General features: G+C 49.7%; 1 protein-coding gene across 4 annotated transcripts; it reads left to right on the top strand.

The window, feature by feature from the left end:
• Positions 1-2,789: 2,789 nt before the first annotated feature.
• PSMD4 (proteasome 26S subunit ubiquitin receptor, non-ATPase 4) lies at positions 2,790-12,572 on the top strand. Of its 4 annotated transcripts, none has more exons than XM_036453036.2 (10): positions 2,790-2,926; positions 7,683-7,823; positions 9,257-9,371; positions 9,662-9,748; positions 9,962-10,030; positions 10,190-10,405; positions 10,760-10,875; positions 11,024-11,157; positions 11,240-11,307; positions 12,277-12,572. In XM_036453036.2, exons 1-10 carry the CDS (start codon positions 2,901-2,903, stop codon positions 12,445-12,447), a joined length of 1,143 nt encoding a protein of 380 aa, XP_036308929.1. In that variant the 5' UTR covers positions 2,790-2,900; the 3' UTR covers positions 12,448-12,572. The 4 variants fall into 4 exon arrangements, with proteins under 4 accessions (XP_036308929.1, XP_036308930.1, XP_036308932.1 ...); XM_036453037.2 differs by having other exon boundaries at positions 10,760-10,868; positions 11,026-11,157; XM_036453038.2 differs by lacking the exon at positions 2,790-2,926 and adding an exon at positions 3,456-3,505.
• The last annotated feature ends 8,036 nt before the right edge of the window (positions 12,573-20,608 follow it).

The raw sequence follows: 20,608 nt of genomic DNA on the forward strand, positions 1-20,608 counted from the left end.
GCAGGCAGAAGCGGTTGGGGGCAATCAGGAAGGCAGGGAGGCAAGCAGTTGGGAGCCAGCAGTCCTGAATTGTGAGAGGGATGTCAGACTGCCCGTTTAGGCCCGATTCCAGTGGACAGTCGGACATCCCTCAAGGGGTCCCAGATTGGAGAGGGTGCAGGCTGGTCTGAGGGACACCCCCCATCCACTCCCGTGCATGAATTTTCTGCCCCCAGCCTCTAGTTGATAATAAGTGCCATTAATTGTACAACCTAAAACGAAGATATTAGAAAAGCCTCTGGCCCACCAGGTGACACATATTCTAGAAGGCGTTTCTATATAATGGGCAGAGAACCACCGCCATTTTCATTTCATTTTCTTTATGTCAAATGCCCTTTCTCTTATTAAAAAATAAAAGCTCTGCTGGGCACTTCAGTTGGTTACAGCATCATTCCAATACGCCAAGATTGTGGATACAATCCTTTGTTGGTATATACAAGAGTCAACCAATGAATGCAAAGGTTAGTGGGACAAAAATCTCAATCTCTCTCGATCTCTCTTTCTCTCGCACTCTCTCCCTCCTTTCCTGTCCTCTCCTCTCCTCTCATTTTCTCTCCTCTCCTTTCTTCCTTCTTTTTCCCCGTTCATGGGGATTTAATAATAACCCAAAATTTTGTCAAAATGCCCTCAGTGTGAGCAAAGAACATTTGGTTCACAAAACTACATTCCATGTTTGTAGCCTGGGACCCGGATGTAGGTCTCAGCTCCGGATAGAGGTCTGGGTTCGGGGAGGGTCGTTTGGGCCAAGGAGGTATGTCTATGCCCCAGGGGGAGGTCTGGGTTATGGAAATGGTGGTCTGGGTTACAAATTGAGAAGTACACCCAGGATACAAGTCTGGATTCTGTGTTTGAGGCCTGGGCCCCGGGATAATCTTCTCGGCCCCGCCATGATAGTCTGGGTCCCAGATGTAGGTATGAGCCCCAGGTGGAGGTCTGGATCCTGTGAGGGCCTTTGGGCCCAGAGAGAAGTCTGAGCCCCGGGGGCAGTCTGGTACCTCACTGGAACATCTGGGTTATGGAATAGTTGTTGGGGTTATGCTTAGAGATCTAGTCCCTTATTACAACTCTGTGTTCCAAGTTTGTGACCTGGGCCCAGGGTTGCCCTTCTCGGCCCCCCTATGAAGGTCTGGTACGGGGATTTAGGTATGGGTGCTGTATCAAGGTGTGGTCACTAGGGGGCGCTGTGGGCCCAGATGGGAGTTTTGGGGCAAGGGTAGGATCTCGGGATGATGAAATGGTGGTCAGGACTAGCCTGGATATTTGGAATGCAATTAAGGAATAGGCACTGGCTTCCAGTACGGTTCCCCAGAATGGCCTTCTGGCTCCTCGCCATAATGGTCTGTGACCAGGAGGTAGGTTTGAGCCCCGGACGGAGGTCATTTGCCCTTGTGCTTTCCCCCAGGTACCCTTCAGGTGTCTGTTCAAATGTAAGGCTCTCTAATGTCTTATTTATTCCTTAGAACCACCCCAGTTTATTTTTCTCTGCAATGCTTATCATTATTTGACTATATTTACTTACTCATTTACTGTCTGTCTTTCCCCTCCCCTAATGATATGGAGATTTTACTCTTAAACAATCTGTGATGGTAACCAGTAACTTTTGAACATATCCATTGAAACTTTACCAATATATAAGCAATATCTACAACACTCCTCTCCCCTGCTTCCAAGTTTGGTGTCCTGTTGCCATGATTGGTCCCTTCCTTCTTTCCCTCTTCCCTCCAAGAAAGACACCTGGGATTTCCAGACGTGTGTGAGTAGTGGAAAGTAATCCAAAGCATTTAAAAATGTTATTCTTGATTAACAAATCAAAATGGTTTACTGGTTTTGTCTCCTATTCTTTGGGAGACTTGTTAAAATTACTGATTTGTCAGATTTTTTCTGGGCTCCTACTATGTGTCAGGCACTGTACTGGGCTCAGAGATTGCAATGATTGACATGTTTCATGACCTAATAAAATGGGAGAGATAGAGTCCTGACCTGGTTGGCTCAGTGGATAGAGTGTCAGTCTGGGGACTGAGGAGTGCCAGGTTCAATTCCAGTCAAGGGCATATACCTTGGTTGTGGGCACAGCCCCAGTAGGGGGTGTGCAGGAGGCAACTGATTGATGTTTCTAATTCTCTATTCCTCTCTGTAAAAAATCAGTAGAGTATATATCTTTAAATATATTTTATTGACTTTAGAGAGGAAGGAAGAGGGAGTGTGAGAGAGAAACATCAATGATGACAGAGAATCATTGATTGGCTGCCTCCTGCACTCACCCCACTGGGGGATCAAGCCTGCAACCCAGGCATGTGCCCTTGGCCAGATTCAAACCTGGGACCCTTCAGTCCACAGGTTGATGCTCTATCTTTTGAGCCAAACCAGTTAGGGCAATAAAGTTACCTTAAAATGGGAGAGATAGAGATCACAAATAAATGCAATTCATAGGGATAAGGATTTAATAGTTAGATGAACAAAGTGCTATGGGAAACAGTGGATGCTTAAAAACAAAAAAAAAAAAAAAAAAAAAAAAAAAAAAAAAAAAACTGACCCCACCACTTTTTGAAAATGATGGGTGCTGGAGCACTTTCAAAAGGTTCCTCCACAGCTTCTCTTAGATCCCCTCCTCCAGCAGGGAACTCCACCAGAGAACTCGAACGGTGGGGTGGTAACATTTTTTGTGTCACTTCAGCCACCCCGCCTCCCTCGGATCGCTTGTATTTTGGCTGCGCCTACAACTCCCAGAACGCAGCGCGGGGTGGGGGCGGAACCAGCCGGGCCAGCAGCGGCCTGGGATTGGTTGTGAGTGCCGGGCCAATGGGAGGAGGCGGTGTTAGGAGGTCCAGGAGACCGGGTCTGGGAGGGAGGAAGGTGGCAAGATGGTGTTGGAAAGCACTATGGTTTGGTGAGTAACAACCGAGGGGCTTCGCGAGGGGCGGGGCGGGGTCGGGGCGCGTGCAGGCTTGGGGGGGCCGGGGGCAGGGGCGCGGGGCTGGTGGGCGAGACGCGACCGCGGGCCGGGAGGGGAGGAACTCACCGACTCCCTGAGTCATCCCCGGGCCCCGGAAAGGAGCACGGGCCTGGGTACCCCAAGCTAAACCCTCACCCCGCGGAGAGCCATTGGCCGCCTTTTTCTGTCCCAGCGTCGTCGTCTCTGGACCAGCCCCCGGTCTGTGTCTGGTCAGAGTCCTGCTGCTCAGACTCGCCGCGATCGCCTTCTGCCCTCTCCCCTTCTCCTGGCAGAGGCTCTGGGTCCCTTCCCCGGCCCGTTCACGCGTCTCCAACTCTGCGACCTTCCCCCGTGCCGTCTTCAGGGATGCTGTTTGTAGAGTGATTCTTTTTTTGTGTGCCAGGATTTAACAGACTTGATCTCACTTAAACCTCAAACACGTTGAGTTACAGGTGAGGATACTCAGTCTCAGCAATTTTGAGTGATTTACCCTCAGTCACGCAGCTCACTTAGTGCTGCAGCCAACATGTAAAGGTGAGCCAGTCCCAGTATGGATTGAGTTGGATTAGAAGCCGAGGGCACGCCGACACCGGCTTGGCTCTGGCTAGAGCGTCGGCCCTGCGGACTGAAGGGTCCCGGGTTCCATTCCGGTCAAGGGCATGTACCTTGGTTGCGGGCACATCCCCAGTAGGGGTGGTGCAAGAGGCACCTGATCGATGATTCTCTCTCATCGATGTTTCTAACCCTCAATCCCTCGCTCTTCCTCTGTAAAAAATCAATAAAATAAAAAAGTAAGAAGCCGAGGGCACACTTTTTTGCAAGGTTTCAAGAGTTTCTTCTAAGTGTGAGCATAGAATGTAATGCAGAATAGTACATAAACATGCACAAATCGTCAGTTGGGTGAGACAGGGTTTTCTTTGGGGGGAGAGGCTAGCATTGCCAGATAAAATATAGGATGCCCAATGAAATTAGAATTTCAGATCGATAATACTTATCAATTGCGGGGATCTCCCTTTTCCGTGTCCCGCACGGAAAGAGAGATGAATGAACCGGTTCTAAGTGGAGGTGGCCAGGGATTGAGGAATATTAGAAATAAAGAGAGAAGACACAGAGATAGATTTTAAGCTGGGAGCTGGGAGGGCCGCCGACCTCCTCTGCTGGAGAGACAGACTGAGGACCTCCTAAGCCAGGCAGCATATCTATTTATACTCCAGTCCAACAAGGGGATTTCACAGGAAAACAAAAAGCCAAGGAGGGCCCAGGTTCCACCCACTCCTTCCTGGACAAACACAAGCCAGGAACTAAGAACATCTCCTCACTCCCAGGGCGGGAGTACAGCTGACATGACTCCACTAATATCCGGCCTACTCAGCAACAATCTAAACTTTAATACTATTCTTTAGATTCTAAAGAATATCCAGGTATCTTCCCATTTGGCCCTCTACAATCAGTGTTTAAAAAAAAAAAAAAAAAAAGTGGATGTAAGTATGTCCCAAATATTGCACGGAACATACTTATAACAAAAAGTTATCGGCTGTTTATCTGAAATTCAGAGTTAGCTGGGAGTTGTGTGTTTTTGTCTGCTAAATCTGGCAGGCTCTGGGCGGGAGCATGTGGAATCCAAAAACCTGTGCCTGTTTTTTTTTTTGTTTTTTGTTATTTACAAGCTGCATGTTCTTAAGAATGTAGTAAATCTATCTATAAAATGGAGATAATAGAGCACAGTTAGGTAAAATGTAGGCGCTGGTTTTCTGTAAAAGGTAAAGCACTATGTAAAAAGTAAAGATGGCCGGGACCGGTTTGGCTCAGTGGATAGAGCGTCGGCTTGGGGACTGAAGGGCCCCGGGTTCGATTCCGGTCAAGGGCATGTACCAGTAGGGGGTGTGCAAGAGGCAGCTGATCCGATGACTCTCTCTCATTGATGTTTCTAACTCTCTATCTCTCTCCCTTCCTCTCTGTACAAAAATCAATAAAATATATATTTTTTTTAAAAAAAAGTAAAGATGTTTCTATCTGGTACTTGAGTCCTTAAGAAAGAGGGACCCTGAAGAAATTTAGATAAATGCTGGGAAGAAGAGGGGGCAGGGCCTAAAGCTGCTGAGATATAAATACTCCAGGCGTGAAAGGTAGCCAGGCCCAGGTAGGAGACCGCAAATGTCCAACTGAGGGTGATTGAACTCTGTCCTATACCCTTTGAGAGGGGACTGTTGGGAAAGTTCTGAGGATGGAGGAGGCAGGGAAGTACACACAGTGGCACTTAATGGTGACCCGCTTTGGTACCGGAGAAAAGATTTGGGTTATTGGTGGCCTATTGAAGTAGCTCAGGCACAGAATAAGGAGAGCCACCCCTGTTCCTTTTGTGTGTGTGTGTGGGGGGGGGGGGGGGGCCTCATGCTTTGCTTTCTCAGAATTCTCAGGAGCAGTTTATTAAAAATTGCTACTGTTTGATTCTACTCTCAACCTGCTGAGTCAGACTCCCAGCCAGGGAAGTCCAGGCATGTGTATTCTTTCTTTTTTTTTTTAATGAAGACTTTTTGGAATAGCTGGATAATACTATTTTGATATGGATTTTTGATGAGGAAAAATACTCTTGGGCATAAGGAGTCACAAGAAGCACATATATTATCCCATTCATATAAAGTTCAAAATTGGAGAAACTAAGCATGTGATTTTTTGGAATGCACACATAGCTAGATAGATGTTAAGGCATCTGTGTTTTTAACACCACCCAACGGCCATCACCCTCCCAGTGGTTCTGATACAGAGCCAGGTGTGAGAATTACTGCCATGTTCTTCTCTGTCCCTCAAGCGCCCTTTTCTTATTCTGACATCTTTCTTCCAGTTTCATCCATTTGTTGGTCTTGCCCACAATCCTTATATTTAGTAACTATTCCATCTGGAGGATCTTCAAAGCCTTCATTGTTTTTTGTGGGTTTTTTAAAAATATATATTTGGACTCATCACTGTACTTTAAGCTAGAGAGGCAGTTTCTTCCCTGTTGGGGGATAACCAGAAACAGTGCATTGGGGGAAAAGGAATAACAATGCATGATCAGTAGAGTCAGCCCTTGACTTCCTTTATATAGATTGAATTTCCAGTATAAGATTGAGTCTGTGTTTCATGTTTACTGTTAGGTATTGTCCTATAGGGCTGGTACAATAAAACCCATTTTAATATATACATATATATATTTTTTAAATTGATTTTAGAGAGGAATTGAGAGGGAGAGAGATAGAAACATCAATGATGAGAGAGAATCACTAATTAGCTGCCTCCTGCACAGCCCCCACTGGGGATCAAGCCTGTAGTCCTGACCAGGAATTGAACTGGTGACCTCTTGGTTCCTGGGTCAATGCTCAACCTCTGAGCTACACCATGCTGGGCCAATAAAACCCTTTTTACACGTGAAATAAGTGGATCTTAGTGAAATCAAGTAACTTCTTCAAGATCACAGAATTAGCAAGTAGCAGAATGGGGACTTGAACCTGTGTCTGAAGAACACTGCCCTTTATTTCTGTTCCTCTTAACCTTCTAGTAGCTACTTAATTACCTCTCTTCATCATTTTTGGTTTGTATATATTACTAGGCAAAGGATACTAAAGAAAATTGACTAGTCCATATTTTGCTCAGCAATAGAAATGAGGTGTCTTATTTAGGACAAGGCTTCCTTCATTAACACAGATGGGATCATTGATTGTTAAAGTTCTTTTATTTTTAATTTTATTGATTTCAGAGAGGAAGGGAGAGGGAGAGGGAGAAACATCAATGATGAGAATCATTGATCAGCTGCCTCCTGCACACTCCACACTGGGGATGGAGCCCATAATCCAGGCATATGCCCCTACTGGGAATCGAACTGTGATCTGCTGGTTCATAGGTTGATGCTCAACCATTGAGCCACTCCAGCCAGGTGATTATGTTAGCGTTCGAAGAATTGATGCTGTTCTGGGGCTTGTATAACTGCTTCCCTTATCTGCCTTCTTTTGGTTTCTAGGAAGCTGGAGCTGTAGTTAATATGATCTGGGTTCTGGTAGATTATGAAAAGTTGTGGGGGTAGAAGAGGTGACATTCCAAATTAATGAAATGTCATTTTTGCAGTTCAGTCCAGGTGTTACTCATCAAATCAGAGGACTGCATTGTATTTTCCTGCACTCAGGGCTGCCAAGTGTGTTATTTTATAAGTATTTTTAAGTTGCCTTCTTCATTTCTTACCTTTGGAATACTCCCATTTTAATGGCGGACTTAGAACATTCATCCTTGACAATATTCAGTAACACTTAGGCGCACCTTATAAAAAGGCAGTTGTGATCTATCAGTAGATTGCAACCTTTGGTGCTTATCAGAATCACTTGTGGAGTACAGATTTAAGTATTTTTTTTCTTCCTTTGGTCATGTTGACTCGGTAAGTTTGAGTTCGAGCGGGTCATCTATATATTAAAAGAAAAGGCTGGAGGTGATTTTGAGTTCCACAGAGGCTGAAACTGGTTTGGCTCAGTGGTAGAGCGTCGGTCTGCGGACTGAAGGGTCCCAGGTTCGAGTCCGGTCAGGGGCATGTACGTTGAATTCCACAGAGACTGAGAGCTACTCTTACACCCACAGTCCCTCTTACAGGAGAGGTAGGAAGGAGGCAGGAGGTGGAGGTCCCAGAAACTGGAGAGGATGCCCGGGACACTGTACAATGTCTTTTCTCTCCTTCACGCCCAATCGATAGCGTGGACAACAGCGAGTACATGCGGAATGGGGACTTCTTACCCACGCGGCTGCAGGCCCAACAGGACGCTGTCAACATAGTCTGCCACTCCAAGACGCGCAGCAACCCCGAGAACAACGTGGGCCTCATCACCCTGGCCAAGTGCGTGGACGGAGGAGGGGGTGGCAGGTGGTGGGGGTTTCCCACAGGTCACCCGCTGTGGTATCCAGGTTGCTGCCCTTTTGTAGATTTCATGAGGCTTTTTTTGCTCATCATCTTCCTAGATTACCTTCTTCACAGTTTATAAATATAAATAGTAACTGGGTTTTAATATTAACCTGGATTTAATACAGTTATGGAGCTCAGTCTCCTGGGGTAAAATTTCACAGTGCTTTTAAAGTTCGTGAAAAGCGATTTGGGGTCAGAGCCCTGTTACCTCCCAAGTGATTTGCTTTAGGAATTGATCATCTGCAAGTGAGTAACCACTTACCCCAGGGTGCATATTATTCGCTGGGAGACGAGTCGGGAAATGGAGACGGTGGGAGAGAATCATAGTAGCATCCAGCAGTTGGGGAGGGTCTCAGCCCTGCCAGAAAGATAGCATGAGAGAAGGAAGGAGGGGCACTGGAAGGGAGAGAACAGGTTTTTACAAAATCAACCACTTATTTTCACATCTAAGCACTGGCTTTCCCCCCAGTTTGATTGAGATATAATTGATGTGTAACATTGTATACGGTTAAAGTATACCACATAATGACTTGATAAGTGTATATATAGTTGACCCTTGAACAATATGGATTTGCATTACCTGGGTCCACTTAGATACAGATTTTTAAAAAATAAATACTCTTTGTATCCCCAGGATTTTTATCCACTGACTCAGCCAGTTGTGGATTAAAACCAGTATTTTTTTATCTTGGTAGGAGGGCCAACTGTATGCATTGTTCTATGCTATTTTTAAATATATATATGTATTTTATTGATTTTAGAGAGGAAGGGAGAGTGAGAGAGAGAGAGAAATATCAGTGATGAGAGAGAATCATTGATCGGCTGCCTCCTGCACGCCCCCCCACCCCCTACTGGGGATCGAGCCTGCATCCTGGGCATGTGCCCTTAACCAGAATTGAACCTGGGACCCTTCAGTCCGCAGGCTGACGCTCTACCCACTGAGCCAAACAAGCTAGGACTTATATGCTATTTTTTCCCCCTTATTTTTTTCTTTATTAAATTTCTACGCTATTTTTTATAAGGGACTTGAGCATCTGCAGATATTGGTATCTGTGAAGTGTCCTGGAACTAACCCACTATGGATACTCAGGGATTAGTTACATTTTGAGGGAGTCAGAAGTTATACATGGATTTTTTCACTGTGCTCCTTGTTGAAGGGTTAGCTGTACTGTGAATGAGTACTACAATAAGATAACATCCACATCTCATATAATTATAACTTGGTATCCTTGCATTGACAACTTTTAGATGTTGAAAAATAGAGATTACAGTTATTTTCAAGTTCTCTAAAGAAAAGATGGGTCGAATATAGTTTAGAGATACTTGTTTTGACCTGAAATCATGGAAATGCTTTCCCCATATCCCAGTGACTGTGAAGTACTGACCACACTCACCCCTGACACCGGCCGCATCCTATCCAAGCTTCATACTGTCCAACCCAAGGGCAAGATCACCTTCTGCACTGGCATCCGAGTGGCCCATGTGAGTCCTGGATCCCTCTGATGGTTCCTCCTTGCTCTGAGGTTCTGCCTCGAATGCTGTTCATTTCTCCCCTGGGAGCATGAGCCAGAACCAGAGCGGGGGAAGAGAGCTTGTCTAGAGAAAGGAGGAGGAAGGATATGGTGGGATGAGTCACAAGAATGGGACAGTGAAGGGAAGGGTATAGACCTGTGTGAGCAGGACGTAGGAACCATAAGAAAAACAACGACCGAGTGACAGAGGACAGCTCGGTGATTGCTCTGGCTGACTGAGAACTTCTCTTCCTTTACAAGTTGGCTTTGAAGCACCGACAGGGCAAGAATCACAAGATGCGCATCATCGCCTTTGTGGGGAGCCCCGTGGAGGACAACGAGAAGGATGTGAGTCCGAGTGGCCGCTGGGGATTGGGTGGACAGTGTTTGGAACGGGCCTCTCAGCCTTCGGAGCCTGGCGGAGGCAGTGGGCTCGTCCCCAGGGGAAAGGCGGAAATGCAGGATTCAGTGTGTCTACCGGGTCCGCGGGGAGGTCAGCAGAGGTCTGTGTGCCTTTGTGAGGTGTGTCACCTCCCCTCATGTGTCTCCCCTTCTTCCCAGCTGGTGAAACTGGCAAAACGCCTCAAGAAGGAGAAAGTAAATGTTGACATTATCAATTTTGGGGAAGAGGTGAGTAAGGACTAGCTGGGGGCACTGACTGGGTTTGGTTGTAGCCTGAGAAGAGTCTTGGCCAGAGGGTGCCTGTGCTGTGGGAGAGCCGCTGCAGAGGAGGACTGAGAAGGCAGGGGATGGACAGCAAGGAGAGTCTCCGTGTTCTTTCCTCCCCAGGAAGTGAACACGGAAAAGCTGACAGCCTTTGTGAACACGTTGAATGGCAAAGATGGAACTGGTTCTCATCTGGTGACAGTGCCCCCTGGGCCCAGCCTTGCTGATGCCCTCATCAGCTCTCCGATTCTGGCTGGCGAAGGCGGTGCCATGCTGGGTCTTGGAGCCAGTGACTTTGAGTTTGGAGTGGATCCCAGTGCCGATCCTGAGCTGGCCCTGGTGAGCAAACGTTGACCTCAGGTAGAACCCAGGGGTCCTCCTACTAACACCCGCACACCACATAGATTCTGTAGGGATGGCCGTCCTACACTCCTGCTCATTTCCCCAGACCCCCTTTTGTCCCCCTGCTGCCTAATTCTGTCTGATCTCTAAGGGCAACAGTGTCAGACTCTGGTTCGCCTTTCCTGATCACACCCCAGGCCTCTCCCAAGCCCTTGTTCCTGTATCACTCTCCGGCTTCTCCATACGCATAAACCAGAAGGTGTCCCTCGTGCTCCTTTGCCGCCCCTCCGCTGACTTCCCCATGAGTGAGGGAGGAGGGGAGGACATCTGACATCGCCCTGTCCTCGCCAGGCCCTTCGCGTTTCTATGGAAGAGCAGCGGCAGCGGCAGGAGGAGGAGGCCCGTCGGGCAGCCGCAGCTTCTGCTGCTGAGGCTGGGATCACTCCGACCGGGACTGAAGGTGAAAGCTGTGGAGCCTGTGAAGTCTCGGACTGCGGGGTGCCCCATGGGAGTGAGGGGCCGGGCAGTACGGGAACATGTGGGCTGAGGGAGTGCTTTGGGGTGGGTCTGTGTGGTCTATGGCACCAGTTCCATCCGGCTCTGTCTTCCTCCCCCAGACTCGGACGACGCCCTGCTGAAAATGACCATCGGCCAGCAGGAGTTCAGCCGCACCGGGCTCCCTGACCTCAGCAGCATGACGGAGGAGGAGCAGATCGCCTACGCCATGCAGATGTCCCTGCAGGGCGCAGGTGAGCCAGGCCCGGCGGCGGTTTTCTGACGGAGGGGTTGGGGTGGGAAATGGAACTGAACAGACTGACCTCTTTTCCTCAGAGTTTGGCCAGGCAGAGTCATCTGAACTTGATGCCAGTTCAGCCATGGACACATCTGAGCCCGCCAAGGTGAGCTCATCCAGCTTAACACCCCCGCGCTCAGATCATCAGTCTCTGGGCCTGGGACAGTTCCTCTTTCTGGGCTTAGGGTGAGCTCTGTGAGGAGCACACAGAAACAAATACATGGATCAACATCACCCCCCCACCTCCCGCCAATATATTTTATTGATTTTTTACAGAAGAGGAAGAGAGAGGGATAGAGAGCTAGAAACATTGATGAGAAACGTCAATCAGCTGCCTCCTGTCCACCTCCTACTGGGGATGTGCCCGCAACCAAGGCACATGCCCTTGACTGGAATTGAACCTGGGACCTCAGTCCACAGGCCAATGCTCTGTCCACTGAGCCACACCGGTCAGGGCGGATAAACATTTCTTGTGGGTAACCTTGCTAAGGCATGCTAGTGGTCGGGGTTGGAGAAGGGTCCTAGTTCTCTGTAATTTCCTCCCCTGCTGGTGGGAGCAGGCTGGACCGTTCTCTAGGATGTTACCTTCCCAGGAGAGGAAACGAAGGTCTAGGAAAGAGAAAAAGGAGGAATGGGTGTGTGGTCGCAGGAAAAAAACCTAAAAGTGATTGCTCTCTCAGGTTTCTCCTCTGTCTGGCCGGTGGCAGGTGTCTGCGTTCATACTATATGTAGATCACATGTGTCAAACACAAGGCCCGCGGGCCAAATCCGTCCCACCAGGCCTTGCAATGTGGCCCGCACCGCGCTGTCATCACTGCACTCCGCTGCGTTTCCATCACAATGACAGTTTATGACTGTTCAGTAAACCATTCAGCCCGCGATTTAGGCTGGATTTTAGATTTTGGCCCTTTCTCTGATTGAGTTCGACACCCCTAATGTAGATCCTGGGTGCTTTCCTGAATCTTCCCTCCTGCCTGCGGCCAAGGTGGCCGCCACCCCCAGGCTGTGGAGAGAGGGGCGCGGGCAGCAGTGTGCTCCCCACCACCCGCCCCAAGCTGACACTGCCCTTTTTCAGGAGGAGGATGATTACGACGTGATGCAGGACCCTGAATTCCTGCAGAGTGTCCTAGAGAACCTTCCAGGTGTGGACCCCAACAATGAGGCCATTCGCAATGCCATGGGCTCGCTGGCCTCCCAGGCCACCAAGGATGGCAAGAAGGAAAAGAAGGAGGAGGACAAGAAATGAGACTGGAGGGGAGGGTAGCTGAGTTTCCTCGGGGCTGCACAGGGGGGTGGGATATAGGACTAGGTATGTTAATCACTACAACCTAAATAAAGCTTGGCAACTTTTTTTTTTTTTTTTGCTTCAAATAGTGGTTCTCTGAGTGTGAGAGAGGACTATACGGCATGAGGGAGCGCCTTCCCTGTTGGGTTCTCTGTGTCTTCAATATGAGGTCTCCCATTCCCATCTCCATCCTCACACTTCTCCTGCCTTGGGACTGTTTGATTCGCATTAGGAGAAGCTTTGCTGAGAGTCGCTGTGTGAGGCCCTAGGGCCACAGAGGTGAACATAAAGCAGTGCTGCCTTTGGGGACTCTGAGTCCAGGGCAGGGCTGGCGCCTAAACGAGCCGTTAGACGTGCCCGCTATGTACCCACAGTGGCGCAAGCAAGGCATCTGGAGTCAGCAAGAAGGGCCAAAATCCTGCAGCCTCTGGAAAGGTCCCGGAGGTATCATTTGAGCCCTCGGGGAACATGGGGATGTTTGCAGTTTGTGCCGATGATGCAGAGGCACTTTGGACGCACTGAGGAGCTCAGGACTGGTTGGGTGAGAGGCGGCGGACAGAGATGGAGAAGCAGGCAGCAGGCAGCACCAAAGATCAGGCTCCTTCAGGCCGGACTCACAAAGGGGTCTGTGAAGCCTCGGATCACATGTAGAGGAAAGTTTTTGTAGGGTATGAGATAGAATGCAGAATTCAAATTACCCCCACCCTACTTTATTGTATTAAAGATAAATAATATCTGACACATGAAATACTAAGGTATAAATTGTGAGACATAAGAACAAACTGAACATCCCTGAAGCCACTCAAATTTAAGAGCTAGAATATTTCCTTGCCACGTGCCTATGCCTTTTTTTCTTTTTTTAAGTCCTGACCCAAGGATATGCTTTTTGATCGTAGAGGGAAGGAAGAGAAACAGATTTGAGAGAGAACATTGATTGGTTGCCTTCCATACATGCTCTGATGGGGAATTAAACCCACAACTTTTAGATACACAGGCTGACGCTACAACCAACTGAGCCACTCTGGCCAGGGCCCTCTGCCTTTTATTTTTTTAAATATACTGTACTTTTTATTGATTTTAGAGAGGAAGAGGGAGCGAGAGATAGAAGCATCAATGTGAGAGAGAATCATTGATGGGCTGCCTCCTGCATGCCCCATACAGGATTGAGCCCGCAACCCGGGCATGTGCCTTGACTGGAAATCGAACTGTGAGCTCCTGGTTCATTTGTCAACACTCAACCACTGAGCCATGCCAGCTGGGCCCCTATGCCTTCTTGAACCCACTTCTTCACATCCTCCTCAAAGATAACTATTAGCATGAATTTTTATTTTTTCCTTTCAGTTTTCTCATATATACCTAGCTTCCTGATCAGAATATGTTCAGCTTTGCTTGCTTTTGAGCTTTATAAAAAAATACTTTTATACTGCAAGACTTTTGGGACTTGCTCTTTTTTTTTTTTTTTTAATATATTTTATTTTTTACAGAGAGGAAAGGAGAGGGATAGTGATTTAGAAACATCGATGAGAGAGAATCATTGATCAGCTGCCTCTTGTACACCCCCTACTAGGGATGTGCCCACAACTCAGGTCCATGCCCTTGACCGGAATCAAACCCGAGACCTTTCAGTCCGCAGGCTGACGCTCTATCCACTGAGCCAAACCGGTTTCGGCGGGACTTGCTCTTTTAACAACTGTTTTGTTTGGAGTTTCATTAAAGTTGTTGCTTCATTTTTCATGGTGGTAGAGTGTTACATTCTGTTAATAGACTGGAGTCTTTATTTTCCTGCTGATGGACATTTGCATTGCAGCCAGTGATTTTTCTGTTATCAGCGGGGTTATAGTGGGGTGTTTTTACATCTGTCCTGATGCACCTGTGCAAGAGTTTCTTCAGGGCACTTCCCAGGGAATGCCGGCTGTTTTTCAGAGCGGTTGGGTGAACAGTACTCCTGTTCACAGTGTTCCCAGACCTGATGTTAGGTCTGCCTTTCTGCCCGTCTAGTGAGGATAAAAAAACTCATTGTGGTCTTACCCTGATTTCCCTGATGACTAATGAGATTGAGCTTGATCATCTTTTCATATATTTCTGAATAAGTTTTTGTATTTCCATTTTTTGTGAAATGTCTCTCCATATTTTTTTGTCCATTTTCCTTTTGGGTTGTTTTTATATTGATATTCTGAAGGAGTGCTTCATTCTTGATACTAAGTCATTATTGGTTATTTATGTTGCAAATATGTATGTTCTCCCTGTCTATGACATCTCCTTTCACTCTTCAAAATACATTTAATTGTTTTTTTGTTGTTTTGTTTTGTTTTTAGAGAGAGAGATAGGAAGAGGGAAAGAGAGAGAGAGAAAGAAACATGGATGTGAAAGAGAAACATCCATTGGCTGCCTCCTGCATGCACCCCAACTAGGGGTCAAACCTGAAACCTGGGTGTGTGCACTGAGCAGGAATCAAACCCGCCACCTTTTGGTGAATGGTGTAATATACCAACCAACTGATCCACATCGGCCAGGGCATCTTTCCACTTTTAAAAGTTGTCCTTTATTTATTTAATTTATTTAGTTAATACTCACCAGAGGATTATTTTTTTCATTGCTTTTCAGAAAGAGTGGGAGGGATGGAGGGAGAGGGAGAGAGAGAGAGCTTGATTGATTGCCGCCTGCACACGCCCCCATGAGGGTCAGGGATCAAACCTGCAACCTAGGTATGTGTCCTTGATTGGGAATCAAACCCGAGATCCTTTGGTATGTGGGCTGGTGCTCTGACTACTGAACACACTGGCCAGGGCTGTCCCATTTATGTATGCATTCATTGGCTGCTGCTTAAATGTGCCCTGACCAGGGAACAAACCCACAACCTTGGTGTGTCAGGGTGACACTCTAGCCAACTGAGATACCCAACCAGGACATCCTAGCATTCTTATCACTTAGGAAAAAGGTTTTAGGAGTTCTGTGCCAGGAACCAGGGGCAGAGACCAATATACACCGAGTGGCCAGATTATTATGATCTCTGAACGCATGTGTATGTATTTTAGAGGCCCGGAGCATGAATTCGTGCATCCGAGGGGAGGGGATATGGGTGATTAGCCGGCCTGCCTGTTGGTCAAACTCCTGGTCGAGGGGACAATTTACATGTTAGCCTTTTATTATATAGGATATATCCTGAGAGGCCAAATTATTATGTGCTCAGAAATCATCATAATCTGGCAGCTCAGTGTATATTGTTTCTAGTATCTCTCACTTTCACATAAAATTTATTCCATCTAAATTCGATTTTTGTGTACATTGAGATACAGATCTAATTTCAATTTTTAAATATGGAAAATCATGTTATATCACCGTTTATTGTGAAATCTCTTCCCCCAGTGATCTGAGCTATTCTGCCTGGGCCAAGGTTCCATGAATTTCTTTTCCAGTATCCCACAGTCAGCCTTAAAGCCTGAACATAAACAAGGTTCCACAAAATGAAGCTAGAGAAATTACTTTGTGCTTACATTGTGTGGATGATCCCATTTGGACACTATACTTGTGTCTAAGTTTAGGGGGAGACTAATCAAATATTTCTTGAAAGAAGCAGCCCTTCTAGGGCTTGGGAATCTTTCTTAGCTGTTGGTTATGAAGGGAACGGTCACCAGCTTTCCTAGGCCTGGGTGTGGTTCCCCGAGCAAAATCATGTTCTAGCAGATCCTGCCCATCAAGTAACGACAGGACCTGTGTCCCAGTCTTCTGGTCCTCTGCATGCCAGCTGGGTGACTTCAGCGTTCTTGAGGGTGACTCAGCCACTGCCTCGGCCTCTTCCAGTGTACAGATCATCGTCACAGCTCATTCTCTTATATGTGCAACTACACCCTGGATCCTGTCCATCTTAAGAAATGCTCCCTGCTGAAGTCAAATAACCACTGGTCCATAGACCCCTGGCCTTACTCTCCCTGTACTTTGCAGCAGTACTGCGAAGAAGCCTGTGTATAGTCACGGACCATATAATGACGTTTCATTTCTGTCCATGACACACCACCTATGCCGTAGCAGTCCCTTAAGATGGTAAAGGAGCTGGAAAGCTCCAAAGGCCTCTGATGTTGCAGTCATTGTCATGCAGTGCAGTGACTTACGTGTTTGTGGTGATGCTGGTGTAAACAAGCTTACTGCACTGCCAGTCATATAAGAGTATATCACATAATTAAATACATAATACTTAGTAATAAACAACTATTACTGGTTTAGGTATTTAAATGTTCTTCCAAAATAAATTTAATAAGTACATTACACTGTACTTTTGTTATTTTAGAATGTATTATTTCTATTTACAAAAAAATGCTTGCGCCCTAGCTGGTTTGGCTTAGTGGATAGAGCATTGGCCTGCAGACTGAAGGCTCCCGGGTTTGATTCTGATCAGGGGCACATGCTCAGGTTGTGGACTTGATCCCCAGTGGGGTTGAGCAGCTGATCAATGATTCTCATCATTGATTTTTCTATCTCCCTCTCCCTCTCTGAAATCAATTAAAAAAATATTTAAAAAAAAACTTTTAATGTTAAAAAAATTGCTGTAAAACTGACATATTACACCAGCAGCAGCCTCATACATCTCATGGTTACCATGTCTCTTGACTGCATCATTTTCTCGTGCATAATTTAATTTTGTATTTGTTTTGTACAGTAAAATGCTTTTTTTTATTTCTTAACTGTCATGTTGATGTCCATATTTAACTAGAAGCTCCTTACTTCCTGAAGTCTCAGTTACCTCTACTTCATAAGGTGTAACAGGATGTTGAAATAGAATTTTTCTGTTGTTTTGGAGTCTGAGCTGAGTCCTCAAGGAGAAAAGAACATGTAGTACCCCTCATCGTAAAGAAAGACTTTACGAGACAGAAAAGGGCATAAATATCCAGTAATGAAGGTCCCTATCATCGTTGTCAACCCATATAAGTTGGTAAATTCACTGGGGACAGAGCCCACAACCTGGGCATGCACCCTCACCGGAAACGAAGGTGCATGGGAGGACCCTCAATCCACTGGGCAACGGCGGCCAGCACAGAACCATAGGAATAGCCACGCCCAGGTTGCCGGCGGCTGTGTGCACACCGTCTACCCAGGCTCACCGGCCAGCTGCGGTGTGCGCGAGGTGGCACCTGGGCTAGCAGATGAATTCTGCTGGTGAGTGATTACAGCATCAGGCAACTCTTGTTCCAAGCATCTCTTCCTTCTCCCGCCTCTAGGGGGCGGGGCAGCAAAGCGCGGGAAAATCGGCCTGGACTCCACCTTCATCCTTGCGGGGGGGGGGGGGGGGGGGGGAGGGAAAAGAGATCTTAAATGGGAAATGGGTATATTTGTATGTATTTACACACACACACACAAATACGTAATTCAGGGAGTCCCCCAAAAATGATGCACTGTAACAGCTGTTAGCTCAATTTTGGAAATGAAATGTATTTTAATAAACACTACCTTTATAATCATCGTGTATACGTTGGGGACACTGTGTGTGTGTGTGTGTGTGTGTGTGTGTGTGTGTACTCTCTCCCTGCTCCCCTTCACGTGTTTCGGAAGCCTACCAGTGCGCCGCTTTAAGATCCCTTTGGAAAGGGCCCAGGCCACGCCAGCACTCTCACGTCACCGCTCCCCCACTTCCGGTCTGCACCCCGGTCCCAGGCTTCAGGTGCGGGCTCCTTCCAGCCCCCAGCACCTGCTCTGCCCAGAGCCCTCCGCACTGCGGGGAGCGATGGGTGACGCAGCCAGCTACTGGCCCGCGCGAGGACCCGTCCATATGGCGATTCAGACAGGAAGACCGCAGGAACATAGCCAGATGACGTAATGTTTTGGGTGACGTCCCATTCTCTCTCTCCTGCATGGCATGACTGACGTTGGAGTTTAGCCTGAGAAAGCGCAAACGGACCTACACATCCGGGTCCTTTCAGAGCCGAAGAGATTCCCCTCAAAGTGTTCCCCACATCGCAGCTGAGAGTTCCTGAAAATTGTATCAGGGAACTGCAGGCTTTCGGGATCGCGGCCAATGGGGAGGCGAGGGGGCGGGGACGCACCTGGAGAGTCACCGCCTCCGGTAGGGAAAGCAGGGAATCGGCTCGGCTTCTTCCTAAACGACAGGCGGCGCGGCCAATCGCTTTTGAGATGCACAGATGGGGCAGGTGGCGGCCCAGCCAATGGCCAGAGGCGCTTCAGGAGGACTAGGCGCCTTGCCCAATGAAGCTGGGAAGCCCGTGCGGGGCTTGTCCGGAGCGGCAGGACCCAAGGCCAACCCCGTGCGGGGCTGGGCGGGGCGCGGCGCTGAACGACGAGGGGATTGGCCAATGGCGAGTACGAAAGCCGGCCGCCCGGACCGGGAACGCCGGGGGAGCTGAGGAAGGGGGAGGCCGAACGGGAGAGAAGCAGGAAGTAGCGGCGGCGGCGGCGGGGAGGGCTGCGGCGGCGGTGGCGGCGGCGGCGGCCGGAGCAGGGGAGGGCCCGCCGGCGCTCGGCCCGCACTGGGAGCCAAACGAAGTAAGCGCGCCGGGGGTGAATATCCGCCCCTGGCTCCGCCCCCGGGGGGCGGGTAAATGCCCCCGCCCCTCCCCCACCTGGTCAACCACCCCCCTCTCCGCGCGTCCCCCCCGGGGCTGCTCCTGGGAAGGCCGGGACCCCGCTCCCCTCCCCGGGGCGGATGGGCACAGCCCCTCGCAGGGTAAACGCGGAGGGCGGGCCGGGGTCTCCCGGACCCGGGGCTCCCAGCCCGAGCCGCGTCCGGAGCGCGCAAGGCCCGGGGGCTGGAGGCTGCGGGGTGTCGCGACCTAAAATGGTGTCCGCGTCCGAGGGTGGGGGCGGGGGACCCGCAGGCCGGAGCCGAGCCTGCACCCCGCTGGGCGCGGGGCAGCGTCCGGGCCCGGGCGGGCGGGACTCGGGCTCGCGCCCCGGCCGCTGCCGCGCGCCTCCCGCGCCCTCGGGTCTCGGGGAGCCTGGGGGGGAGGCTGCGGGGCGCCGGGCAGCGAGGGGCGCCGGTAGGAGCTGGGACCCACTGTGCCGTGCCCACCGCTCGGTTTCCGCGCCTTAAGCCCCTCGGGAGCCCCGGGCCCCGGGGTGCTGTGCGGCGGCGGCTACCGGAGGGCCGGCGCGAGCCTCAGTTTCCCCTCTGGCTCCTCCAGTGCACACCCCGCCCCTTCCCTCGCAGCGACGGACGCGCCCCGGGCGCCGGCCCCCGGCAGATGGCAGGGACTTAATTCCGCCCGCTGCCCAGCGCGGCCGCAGCCTAATCGCCCCCGGCCGCCAGCCCCTCGCCCTCTGCGCTGCGGGCCCCCACCCACCCGGGACCAGTTCCCCCTCTTCCTGCTAAGCCCTTTCCTTTGGCTTTTGGGGAAGAACCGAGGGAAGGGGGGGGGGGGGGGGCGGGAGGCGGGGGCGGAGCCCAAGAGACTGGGCGCAGCCGCCGCAGAAAGGCCTGGGCAGGGAGGTGGGGGGAGCCTCTTTGGCCTTGAGCTCCTCTGCGTGGTCTGTGTCTGCTCCTGGCTCTCGGTCGGCCTCCAAGGCCCTTGGACGCCACGCCAAAGGGGTGGTTGCTTGGAGGAGGCGAGTTTGCAGATGTTTTCTCCCAGCCCCTCCCCATTGATCTGGGCTCCGCCAGCCGCGCGAGATGCAGCTCGGGCCTCCCCAGGTCAGGAGAGGGAGAGCCGGGCAGAGGAGGGCCTAGCATCGGGGCCCGAGGCAGGAGGTGGAGGGCTTTGTTCAAACCCAGAGCCTGCAGAATTGGGCGTGGGGGTGGGGGTGAGGGGAGGACCCCCTTTCTTCCTCCCTCTAATTGGTACCCTCACCCCCTACCCCCACCTTGGTCCCAGCAATGCCACCTGCCACCTGCTGGGACTATCTCCAGTTACAGTCTAAGGCTAGAAAGAGGTGAGAGAATTGGGCAGGGAGGGGATGTGCTTCCGTTGCTGCTTCGGAGATGGAGGTGCACTTGTGGGAGAGGCTGGTAGGGGAGTAGGCCTGGGGGCCCCCTCAGGCTCCAGGCTGGCCTTCTGGTTGTTTCAGGGACACGCGTCTTATGGGATTTGATTTTGTTTTGATTTTTTGTCCTGGGCAAGGTTGGGGTTGGGTGAGACTTCCTGGGCTACCGTTGCCAAAGGAAAATTAAATGGGGGAG

This window comes from Pipistrellus kuhlii, unplaced genomic scaffold (genome assembly GCF_014108245.1).
Source record: "Pipistrellus kuhlii isolate mPipKuh1 unplaced genomic scaffold, mPipKuh1.p scaffold_m20_p_24, whole genome shotgun sequence".
In the NCBI taxonomy this organism is placed as follows: domain Eukaryota; kingdom Metazoa; phylum Chordata; class Mammalia; order Chiroptera; family Vespertilionidae; genus Pipistrellus; species Pipistrellus kuhlii.

What these genes read in the sequence shown, in the direction of transcription:
- PSMD4 (XM_036453036.2), top strand. Translation starts at nt 2,901, where the DNA reads ATGGTGTTGGAAAGCACTATGGTTTG. An exon ending in TTGGAAAGCACTATGGTTTG is followed by an intron (nt 2,927 to 7,682) that starts GTGAGTAACAAC and finishes CCCAATCGATAG; the next exon opens with CGTGGACAACAGCGAGTACA. An exon ending in GGCCTCATCACCCTGGCCAA is followed by an intron (nt 7,824 to 9,256) that starts GTGCGTGGACGG and finishes CCCATATCCCAG; the next exon opens with TGACTGTGAAGTACTGACCA.